The sequence below is a fragment of the Stylophora pistillata genome, chromosome 12 (genome assembly GCF_964205215.1).
Source record: "Stylophora pistillata chromosome 12, jaStyPist1.2, whole genome shotgun sequence".
NCBI lineage: Eukaryota > Metazoa > Cnidaria > Anthozoa > Scleractinia > Pocilloporidae > Stylophora > Stylophora pistillata.
Window position 1 is genome coordinate 15485142 of NC_142530.1, and position 11938 is coordinate 15497079.

An 11938-nucleotide genomic window follows, 5' to 3' on the forward strand; every position below is an offset into this window, starting at 1 on the left:
CGTTTTGATTCCTTTGGACTTGGCTTAATGGTCTTATCCATCCATAACTATTTTATAAGACTAGTAAACCACACTTATTATTGGTTCACTAGCGTAATAACCCACTTGGAATGTTGCGTTCGAAGCTTGTAAATGATTTGCCCTCTACTCGCGATTTACATGCTTTTTTCAAAGCAAGAGGTCAAGTTTGTGATGATCAGGGAAAATTTTTGACGCGACAACTTGACAGCATTAACTTGTTTAAGCTTTTGTATAAGTAAGGTATTAGGCTGGTTTTCCTTGCGTTTTACACATGGCTATTTTAGATTGTCATGCTCTGTTTTGTTTTATAGACCCGGTAACTGATGTAATAAACCTTGCCCGTGCACGAGGGAAAGACACGCCCCTTTTAAAAGTTACCCTCGGCGAACGAGACAGCATGGAGAAGACCCTGACGGCTGTGAGGCGTGGTATCAACACTGGATGCTGGGTTATTCTTGAAAACTGTCATCTGGCGACCTGCTGGTCTGACGAACTTATGCACGAAATTGAGGTCTGAATACAAAAGAAATCCTAATAATATTATAAGTATGTATCTTTTTTTTTCTGGGAGCAAAGCATATTGGCCCAAATTTCATGCCAAAATTTCGTTCTGGTAGGTATTATCGCCAAGGGGAGGGTAAGGCTTTACAATTAAGTGTACGCGAAAGAATAGAATGGCTCCATTAATGTTTGTGCTTTTGTTTGCAGACAATTGTTAATTCACCGGTGATGGACACCGAGCGCGACTCAGAGAGGCATGATATGGAAAGTAACTGTGATGATAGGACGAAAAACGGTTTGACCGAAGATGTTGTTGTTCACCCCGAATTCCGGTTGTGGCTGACCACTCGTACGGATATCGGTTGTCCTCTGCCTGCTGTCATTATTCACCGAGGACTCAAGTTGGCGTGTGAGGCGCAGGAAAATTTTAGAGACGCAGTCAGGACAAACTGTCAAGTGGCAACAGGATCGCTGAATAAATGCGTGCCTCTTTGGGGCGAAGCAGCGAAGGAATCAGTTTCTAAGGTAGAGGACTCTCGATACTGGGCGTTTTGTTAATGCAAGCACCATGAATCCCATGCGTATTTTTATTTATTAATTTACGATATTTGGACGGGCTGGCCCAGTTCAGCTTTAGCTAGTTTAAATGAGGGGCCTGGATAACCGATAAGAAGGCCAAACCAAAACAGTAGGAGTTCTGTTCCCTACTCTTTGTGAGAAGTATGCGGAGACGGGGCCTTCGGTTTATTGTCCTAATCCGAGAATACTAGAACGTCTAACCATTGCAGATGAAAAAGCAAAGGAAGTAGATTCTCCTCAGATACTTCAAGTCACCGAGTGTTGGTCTGGTATGGAGCTTGAGACCTTGACCTCCCTCACGGCGCTTTGAAACGTGAACTAATCAACCACGGTTGTGTACTCCATATTGTTGTTTGACGTTATCTTAAAGCACTCACCCATTGCTTTACGACTCTTACAAATACTTAGAGATTACCTCATGGAGATTGCGCTTACCATTTTTATGCAGGAGTGAAGCAAGCATTTGCGTTTTCTTATAGGTATCAGTGAGCGATTAAAAATCGTACAAAGCAATGCTGTAGCGTGTTTTGAGTCATGGGTACCGGTATTTTCTGTTTGGTGCTAAGGAAATACGGTGCCTCGATTTTAGGATTTGTCTTTAACTTGTATTTGTTTCCATTTGATAGAGTGATGTTCCTCCCAGTGCGATTTTTACCTTGGCATATCTTCATACTGCACTTCTCCAAAGGAGAAAATTTGGCCATTGTTCCTTTAGCTGTCCATATAAGTGGTTAGTCAATGTTTACTTATTGTAGTTTTTTCGTACAAGAAGTGGACCTCTCCGATCATTATATTGTTTTGAACCTTCGAACTGCTATATCAGTGTTTTTATTAGTCTCCCTGTGTCTAGAAACAATAGTGAAAAAAAAAATGTTAATACGTTTAATTGCCCAGATTTTGACTTTAATTTATCTCCCCTCGCAATTTTCTCTAAGGATGTTACAGTTCCTTAGATTCCGAAAAAAGGAGATTTCTTTTGTTTCTTTTTCAAGGTCTCAGACAGATTTGTTGGCAGGATTAGAAGCTTTACGTTATCTGTCACAAGTTAGTCATGGTTTGTTGCCGCCTGCAGCTGTGGAAGTCATGTTGGGGGATACTGCTTACGGTGGTCACGTGACTAATGGCCTTGATTTGAATGCTGTGAGGTCCCTGACGAACTCTGTTACTACTGAAAATTTGGAAATGGTGCGTTGATTTAGTTTGGTTGTTGACTGATTTTCGGGTCTCTTTCATTTTAAACTAGTTCGTCCTCCCCCTTTGTAAAATTCTTCAGAGTTGATCACTGTGGCTTTTGAACCGTTCATGTTCGTATTTACTTCTTTTCATTAAAGAAGTCTGCTTCACGCTCGTGAACATTCTTTTCTTTGTCATAAGATAATAACAGTTCTGTGGGTTAAGTTGTCTCAACGTAATATAACTTATCGCCTCTAACTTTCCTTTTCCCTACTCCAATCAAGCCTTTCGCCAAATTAAACCCCAAATATTTTCCACCTTTTCATTGTTTCTCAGATAGGACTAGGTGAAGTGTTCCAGGTAATCAATTATTTTTGCTTGTCTTCCTCTAAACGATTAAGCTCCCATTCACTGTGCAAGTTATCGAAATTGTAGGACGGTTCAACTTCCGTTTGAGTAGTTTTTTTTTTTTAAAAAGCTTTCGTTTAATTTTCCTATAGAATGCTTTCGAAGAGACATCAACATGTGAACAAGTTGATACATACGTGGACGATTTACCTGAAGCTTTATCGTGTCAGCAACTTGGTCTTACTAGCGTTTGCTACTCAGCTTACCAGTTGAAACTTAGCAGGTTTGTGCACCATTATCTTCCTGTCACTGTTTCAAGCTGCTCATTTACGATCTATGTCAGTCTTCTCTGTCCTTAGCCATCAATTTTCCTCTTCCCACGTTAGGTGTAAAATCATAATATTAACATTCGAGCTTTTAACCGATTTCATTTCACACCTGCAGTGTTGTCGCGGATCGTCTGGCACTCTGCACAAGACACCAACCTACCACCCTTTCGATTGAAAACCAAGTTAAGTCAGTTGCTGAGGAAACGTTGAATAAAATCACCAACATTTTAGACTTCATCAAGTCCCACAGCTTGGCGATTGAAGAAACCACAGCTATTGGGTCATTTATTCAACGAGAACTCCTCTACTTCCAAAATCTGCACGAAAGCGCTTCAAGAGAGATTGGACTCCTTATAAACGCGTGCAGTGGACATGTCGCCTTTACTCCTGATCTGTTTAACGTAGCGTTGTCGTTAGGACGCCATGCTGCTCCGTCAGGATGGCTGCTTGGCAGAGCCCGAGATATCAGTCTAGCTAGGTGGTTAGAAGCCTTGGAGTCCCAAGTGAAAGCTCTGTGCTCATACTTGCTGCCTTCGTCTCTTCAGCCCTGTTCATATTGCCTTGGTGCGTTTGCTCATCCTCAGGCGTTTTTGGCATGCGTACTAATGGATCACGCTCGCTCTGCAATCAAATCTGTGTACGTGCTGGAGTTTTCGGTTGAGGTAACGATTTCCAGTTATCCTTTTATTCTTTATCTCCTAAAAGTGATCAACACTTGACCTAGGATAGGTAATAATCGGTTCGGGTACGAACCGATTCAAACTGGGTACGAACCGACTGAATTTAGATACGAAGCGACTCGGTACGAAACGACTGGATAACACATGGCCATACAGTATCAAGACATTTTTTAGCAACCAGTTAACGGGAAGAGACGAGCTTATCAGCTACAAAGATTTTATCTTCCTGATAATGTAGGGCAGTAGCAAGAGAGTGTTACTGAATGGCTCTTTTTAGATCAAATTACCAACTCTCCCTTAAAACAGAAATACCTTGGCTACCGTCCTCGTCACGTTTTCCCCCTTCCCCTCTAGTCAATGTCGGCGACGGGGCATTTAGACCGCCTGAAAAAAAAAAAGCAACAATAACGTTAAGAAAGGGTAGAGAAGTGTCTTGACAAAGTTTGACGAGGATTGTGGTTGAAAGGAGAAAAAAAAATCGGCCTTTGTGTGACAGCATGGCTCTCAAATGATAAAACGCGTTTTTAATTCCTTTCGCAGATATTGGATCCAAATTTCTCACCCACTTCTCCGCCAGATCGCGGTGTTTTTTTGAAAGACTTGAAATTGAATGGAGCATCATGGGACGGTGGTAGAGGATGCATCATTGAAGCCCCCAAGTTACATGACGTTTGCGATCTGCCAATCGTTTGGCTAAAGCCTTTAGAGGTTATAAGATCGCGGGCACCATCAGCAAAAGTCGAAAAACAGCAAAGTGATTTGCCGGTTTACAATTGCCCTCTATTTGTGGAGGAAAGCTGGGGCGAAGTTGCTTCAGCTCTTGTCACCAGTCTTCCGTTGCCGACTGCCGTACCGGAGGTATTGTTAAAACAGCGAAGAGTTGCGATTATATCGCATATTTTTTAAGGACGTTGGTGTCTATATCGTCCATGTATCCATAATTTATTTGAAATGTAGACCACTGAACTAGTAGCATTAAGTGTTAAACGAGATCTTTGAAATCAACTATTTATTGGGTTCTCTTTTTAAAAAACAAGATGGTTATAAAAACGTGTTCGATAAGCTGCCTGGAAAGAATCAGAATTTTAAACTTAAGTGGTCAAGTCTATTTGTTGAGTTAGTTATTTCAGTTCCTTTTCTCAAGTAACTAAGAATAGAATCTGAAAATTTATGAGAAAAGTCAACGGTGTGACTGTATGTGCAATCAATAATTAAGTTTGTCACATATCGATAAAGAAACTTTTAAAGTGAAGAAAGCTGTATCTTGTCTGCAGCCCAAATAAAACGTGTTATTTTTTCATTGCAGCGTTTCTTGATGTTTGGAATACCCATTCTTGAAAGTAATTTAATTAAAGAAGTTATTATTAGGCAATAACGCCTACCGAGGTTTTTTCTTTATTGACCTCCTTCTTGTAGAAGGAGGTCAATAAAGAAAACATACATTAGGCATACATTAGGCGCAGTTGAATATTTTTATAGAAACTGCGCGGTATAAATTTAAATTTAATAATAGGAAATATCTCACGTTTTCTTCTAAAGTGAGGTCATTTAATGCCGGTAGCAAGCTGGAAAGTTTACGATGACTGCTTACGAGGAAACTTTTCCTTATAACAGATTTTGACAATTGTCAACCGAAAAGGGAAATATACCGTGCTTCTAATTTTAGAAAATTTGCATAAAATCACCTAAAAAAAGGAAAGACGACTGAAGGTATATCGGTACAGTATGTTTACGAAAGCACCAGGAATATACTGAAGGTATATCGGTACAGTATGTTTACGAAAGCACCAGGAATGCCAACCGTTCGCGCACATGGCGATATGAAGATGTTCAACAATAAGAAAGAACTAAATTAATGGTTAAGTCCGCTCTGATTAATGAAAAACTTACAGTCTATTGTAGCATTAGTTAAACTGCCTAAAAACTTGGAAATTATTCGCCCCGGGCTATTGATTTTCAAGCTCTTTCCTTGTTCTTGTCTTTTTAACAAAATTGGAAAAGTAAAAAGAAGCAAGCGCTCTACAAGCGCTGTAAAAAAGCAAACAGGCTTTCGCGGCGCGACCTTCGTCATCTAAGGACTCGTCACTGACTTTGCGATATTTTTAACTTCTTAAATATACGTAAAGAATGAGACGAAAAACTGCAGCCTCACGCTGGTTCATCATTAATATGGTCACCAATATGGTCACCACCGTTGTCAGGCCACGCAGGTGATTTCTACTTCATGTACTTTAGATATTTTATCGCGAACGTCGATGATGACGTCGACGTAACTGAGTAACATCGTGGGTAGAGATTTGTTTATTCGTTTCCAAACAGTTATTCAAAATGAGTGCAAAAAGTAACATCTTATTTGAAGTTCTGACTTTAGTTTTGATCATTCGTTTGGGAAGTTCTACAACTCTTTGTGAGAACAAGACAATTTGCAATCAGATGAGCCAAAACACGAAATGCTGCAACGGAATATGTGTTGAAAGTTGCAACATCACAACAGGCTGCGAAAAGGACAACGATTGTACCACCGGTGAAAAGTGTTGCAATAGCGGTAAATGCATTCCGCACATGTCTCTGTGTTCGCTGTCTTCCAAGCTCGCGATAGCCGTTCCTCTTTCTCTATTATTTTCTTTCGTGCTGCTTAATTGTATTTGCGCCAACCACTCGTCGTGTCCAGTGTATGCAAATCAGCAACGGCGTCGCCTTGGAGTTGTATGAGCTTCCATGGAGAGCAACAGGTCACTTCTTTTTGACAGTCTCATTGCACAAGTACAGCAGCTGGTTAAATTTGAAAAGCGACAAATTCGCGATTTACTTTTGATCTTTTGACTTTCGGGAGAATGGAGGACGCTGGAGTACGTGGTTTTGACCTTTTCGCCACCCAAGAGGTTGCCAAACAAGAGACAGGACAGGTTAGATCGTATATTCTTAAAACCTAAGCTCCGCCAAACTTGGAAATCACGCAAGATGAGATCACTACATTGTGAAGCTGAAAAGGTACAGAGAAAGAAAAGCCAGTACGTGTTTTTAGTTTCTCCAGATAATGCCCTCTACATAACTAAAAAAGTCCTTTTGTTCCTCATCTGATTATTTTTTTTCTAATTCACATTGAGAGAGTTTTTCTACCTTTCAAGCGTCAGACGTCATTTTTCCATGTACTCTAAGAATTTTGAGTTAATAGGGTGATATACACCTAAAAATGTAACTGAGCGGCATTAAAAAAGAATACGGTTAATTTCTAACGTGGCTGGGACGGTTTGTGGAGAATGTTCTCGCTCAGTTGGAGACATCAAGTGTGCAAAGAAGATGCACAGTTGTAAAATGATCTGAAGTCTTAACAAAAATTCCACAACTGTACTATATTTTGAAAGTGTATCAGTTATTTAAAAGATGCGTTTTAGAACTCAGCGATTTAGAAGAAAATTGAGGAACATTCCGTACGACATTCTATATGAGAAAAACCATTTTATTGCCGTACCGTGGTCAGAATTTAAAATTTGGCCCGTGAGAGCAATTTATCTCAAAACTTTGCCGTTAATGTTACAACTTCTCAGTGAAACAAACTGAGACTGTGCATGAAACACAAAGACAACGAATCCAGAAAAGGTATTGCATGTAATATTACTTTGTTTGTGTAGTTTGTCCTTTTCAATGTCCGTACTGTCACTAAAAAAATTGCCTCACGCTCATCGAGTTATGAATGCACGCGGAAAGTTTGGAGAGCACGAGAGAAGCGTAAAAGTTAATCGAGGCGCAGCCATAATTTAAGTAAGTTTTTGCTTTCATTGCTTGTATTTATTGCCAGAGCTCTCCTGCAACATGACACAAGAGAGATAACTAGCCGGAATGAGCTTATATTCACGGCAAACACTGCTCAGTCCATATGCCAAGTGAAGAAAGGAAGTGGTTCATGCAATCAGCACATAGCAGTTCAGAGAGGGTTTCGATGGTTCTTACGGCCAACGGTTAGAATTTTGCCTATTGTAAGACTAACGGTTTATTTCCGGTCTCCGTCTTGATTAAAAGAAAACTTTTTACGGTTAACTTTTGTCATGACTGTCGGTTAAAAACTTGTCAACTTTTTCGTCTAACGGCTTAAAGTTTTTGCCCACGGTTAAACCCATAGAGACCCTCTTCTAAATGGACTATCTGCATCATTATATTCGATGAAATATACATAAAACAATTTCCAATGAATTTCACTAATTTGACTTATTTGACTTTTTAAGTATTACTCATTCGATTGTAGCTGACATGATCTCCTTTAAAAACTTAAAAATTTTCAAAGCCCTCCGCTGGCCTTCACGGTTATTTGTCGTAGCAGTGATGAGTCATTTTACAACCTTACGGTCAATTTTGCGCTTGAAAACTGGACTAGAATATTTCTACATAAAGCCTGCTTTCGCTAACTCGATGAGTTGCCCGTGGGTTTTCCGCACTTAATCACACTGTACCGTTGAGTAAAGCAGAGAAAGAATAAGAAAAATAATTGAGTTGAAGCATACAATGATGGCAAATGGTAAAAACGAACTCTTATTTTGCTTCCTTTTATAATCCTAGACCAAATCTGTGGATGAATAAATAATTTTCTTTCCAATATACGCAAATATTTATCAAGGTAATAGACATGTGGCCTTCGGCTACACAACTTTAATTGCCCGACTTAGCTAATTACTTATTAAACGTCATATATAACCTAGCTATCATTGGCGAAAACTGTTTTTTTCTCAGCCGTGACCTACACCATGTTCATTATCAGTGATTATATGACAGTGCGAATAAGTATTCTTCTCGCCGTGTTTTTTACCTCTCAAAACTTTGATAACTGTCACTGAGTGCAGGTCGGTGCAGTTGCCATATCTAAGAATCAATATTTTTACAGTTTGTCTGTTGTAAGACGGGCTGCAATGTGACTGGAAGATTCATTAAAAAGCCCGCCGTAAATCGCGTCAGTAGTATGGCTCTCACGGTTGCCACGACGCTTTGCGTGGGCAACAACGTCAGTGGAGAAGCCCAAAAATTACGTTAACGAGCAAATGTCCTGCTAAGGTCAGGGGGCAAACCACCCACGCAATCATAAATCCGCGAACCAGAACATACAGTAAGTAATATTTATCTTAATAAATATCACCAATTGTACGTTCTGGTATTTAAAAATAGCTTATAGTGTCCGTGGGCTATATGAAGGAAATCCAGTGTTCTGATTAGCTACCCGAGCGGGAAAGATGGACCATCTTGCCTTGTTGGGATTTTCCGCTTTGATCTCACTCAAGAAAAAAATATTGCGCTGGAAAGACCTTTAAAATTCATAATTTTTGGACAATTTCGAAGGATTAAAAGTACTTGCTCTTAAGCGAAAGATGTTTTTCGTCCTGTCACGAGCGTGGGAAAACATTGTGAGTCCTTACGAGGAATCGAACCTCAGAACTTTGGAGTTCGCGCAACGATGCTCTACCACTGAGCCACAGGTACTGTATGATGTATTTACGAAGCTCATGCATCACAATCGGTCACTAAAATAATAGGAAAATAGTATGGAATGATGATAATAATTTCTAACGTAATACTATCCTCCTTTTTTATCGTCAATTGATCATGCATATAACACTTATAGTCCGCTCTCACAGGTTACCGAAAATCATTAGTGTTGACTTTAACATGATATCTCAAGTTATTCGTTCAAGAATCCACTTTTCGATAACACTTTTCAATAACACTTTTCAATAACACTTTTCAATAACACTTTTCAATAACACTTTTCATCGGTTAATGTACCGAGCTGAGAAATCCCCTGCGGGGAATTCATTAGAGTACTAGATAAGCTATCTTAACATTTAGTTTATTTACAGGCAAACACGCGTTATCCTTTAACCTTTTTATTGTTCAACCAAAATCAATTTCAAATGCGGTTATGAGCTAGTAAACCGATAGAAAGTATTTTCTATTGCCCCCTGAGGGTGTAATAATAGATGTGTGCTACGAATCTCTCAATTATTGGGCAATATTGTTTCACTTTTGTTCTTTGAAGGGTCCGTCTCTTGCTGCGTCGCACGATTAGACAGTTTCAAATCGTGTTTTGATTCGTTGTCGTAGAAGTCAACAGCACTGAGAAGACCATTAGTTAGATATTCTTGCTGAGCTGTTTTGGTTAACAGTCTCTCTGTAAGGTTCCTATGAAGAAATATTGGAATGATTGTGCAATAATGGCGACAAGCCGGTCACATTCATGGTGGATGAGAGGGTTTCTAAATACTCAAAGCAAGCTGTTATGCTGGTCAGCTTGCAAGTGAAGTAGTTTGTTGATCATCAAGTGGAGTGTGAGTTGAAGCTTTGGGTAGATAAACAGCCTTGGCGTATTTTGAAAATCTGGCGATCCACCAGCGGTAGCTCTGGCGTCGGAGAAACGTAGCACAAGGATAAACGGGCTAAAAACATTAGTTTTTCAAATCAGAGGTTTATCTATTTTTACCTTATTGTAGTTGATAACCAACTAAGTTGATATTACTCTCTCTAAATCAGAAACTAGCCAGAAAATGCTTTCGTGGAACAAACATGTGTTTGATATATCTTGGACTTTTTTTCCCGCAAACTATGGTAAACATTCGAAGAGGAATCCTCTCCCACTCCTTCTCTGTAAGACTGCACTTTCTAATCATGTGAAATTATCGTTAGTTATAAGAGCTGGCTTGCGTTGTTTTTATTTGAGAGGCCGTATAAGTTTCCGTTGTAACAACCCAAGGTGTTCAACCAAACGAATAGTTACCTACTGATGCGGTAAAGAAAAATCATACCCCAGCGGATTTTGGCTCTCCGTAAATTCTCAATAAGAGCAAACCCCCGTCTCGACCTCCACCCCCCTCCCTCTTCCATTCGCAATAAGCTTCTTGCCTGGAAGCCTCAGTAGCTAGTTTGTTATACCGATTCCGCTTACTGTAGTTTTTGTCGGCGCTCATCTTCTTCATTGTCGGCGCCGATATTACGACATGTATCTTTCAGTCGCAAATGTAGTCGAATACCACAAACCAAGAGGGCCCTATATTGTCGTAATGGAATGCAGAGAAGTACTTACCCAGGGGTACTGGGTACGTACCCAGGTTCGTCTGACAGACGACAGCTGCAGCCAACAAAGTAATTGACCTTTGAGGGGAACATGCACCAATGAAGAGAAGGAGGAAATATGGGAACTGTTTTTATCCAAGGATGGCCGAGGATGGAAGAGACGTTGAACGATCTTGACCGCCAAAAAATAGACAAAACAGGCGTATTTGGTTCACATCCTTCCCGCGTAATCAATTTCACGGGAAATGTTTTTGTCGAACCCTTAGGTTATATTGGGATGTTCTGATATTAAGCAAGTGACTTCAGTTAAGAAATTGCTCGACTTCAACTCAAGGACTGCATGCCACCTTTCTTGTTCAAACTCCCTTTCAGCTGAGTTACGAAAACGGCTGTAATCTATCATGGACATTTTCCCAGGAAGGCCGACAATTATCTCGGAGACCCATTTCAGATTCCTATAAACGAAGTCGAACTGGAGGACAAATCCGCAAAATGATAATTCTTAGAATCTTAAAATACAATTTTTATCTTTTGCACTCAAGTGTTTTGTTTTTGTCTTTTTTTTTCTGTTTTTTTGTTTTGTTTTTTAGTCTACATTTCCATGGACATGAAAGGAATAGATAAAAATAGTGTTTATCGCTAATGAACAGCGAAACAGCTGCAAGAAGAAACAATGTCTAAACAGCGAAAGATACAGCTCAAAATATTTCGCGTATGGTGGGGTGAGCTTTGTTTACTGGAAAACACAATGTTGAATGTCGCATTGTAAGTTTTCCGGTCTCCAGCCAGTGACTTGGGAGCCATAACGAATAATAGAGGTCCACAATATTTATCTCACAAACAATCAGGGTAGGTGACCGTTTTGACGTGAATACTATTTGTCAAAAAAGAGAAAGGTTTCACTGGTGATCAGCGACAGTTCTAAGTAATATAAGCCAAACAGATTTTGTTTAAGGAATGCAAATTTTGCAGATTTGATAAAATATTATGATTGACGCAACCCTCGGAAATAGCGGTTCGTGACTTTGAACAGTTGTGGTCAATTTCATGTCGACTTCGAAGCAGCGTGGCAAATAAAACAAATCTAATCAATTTCCACGTGAAAAAACTCAGTTCAATTCCCTGCAAGACATCGAGTAGTTAATTTTTCTTGTCAAGAATCGAGCTACTCGCGAGTTGAACACATGATTTTGCGGCGATGTAGTCCAAGTTCGCTCTCCCGCTGTTCAAGACAAAGCAACATTATCAATGCGC

General features: G+C 39.8%; 1 protein-coding gene and 1 long non-coding RNA gene across 2 annotated transcripts in view; both read left to right on the top strand.

Annotated features, from left to right (window-relative positions):
- LOC111331219 (dynein heavy chain domain-containing protein 1-like) overlaps positions 1 to 4931 on the top strand; it is a 50449-nt gene extending 45518 nt beyond the window's left edge. The window contains exons 57-63 of the mRNA XM_022936278.2: positions 333 to 532; positions 730 to 1047; positions 1728 to 1831; positions 2094 to 2286; positions 2775 to 2905; positions 3067 to 3613; positions 4172 to 4931. Of these exons, the coding sequence (XP_022792013.2) occupies positions 333 to 532; positions 730 to 1047; positions 1728 to 1831; positions 2094 to 2286; positions 2775 to 2905; positions 3067 to 3613; positions 4172 to 4537 (1859 nt within the window). The 3' untranslated portion in view covers positions 4538 to 4931. The remainder of the gene's footprint in view (positions 1 to 332; positions 533 to 729; positions 1048 to 1727; positions 1832 to 2093; positions 2287 to 2774; positions 2906 to 3066; positions 3614 to 4171) is intronic.
- Positions 4932 to 8824: 3893 nt separating this feature from the next.
- LOC148718970 (uncharacterized) lies at positions 8825 to 11225 on the top strand. Its single transcript, XR_015994161.1, has 2 exons — positions 8825 to 9093; positions 9654 to 11225. It is a non-coding gene; the product is annotated as an uncharacterized LOC148718970 (long non-coding RNA).
- The last annotated feature ends 713 nt before the right edge of the window (positions 11226 to 11938 follow it).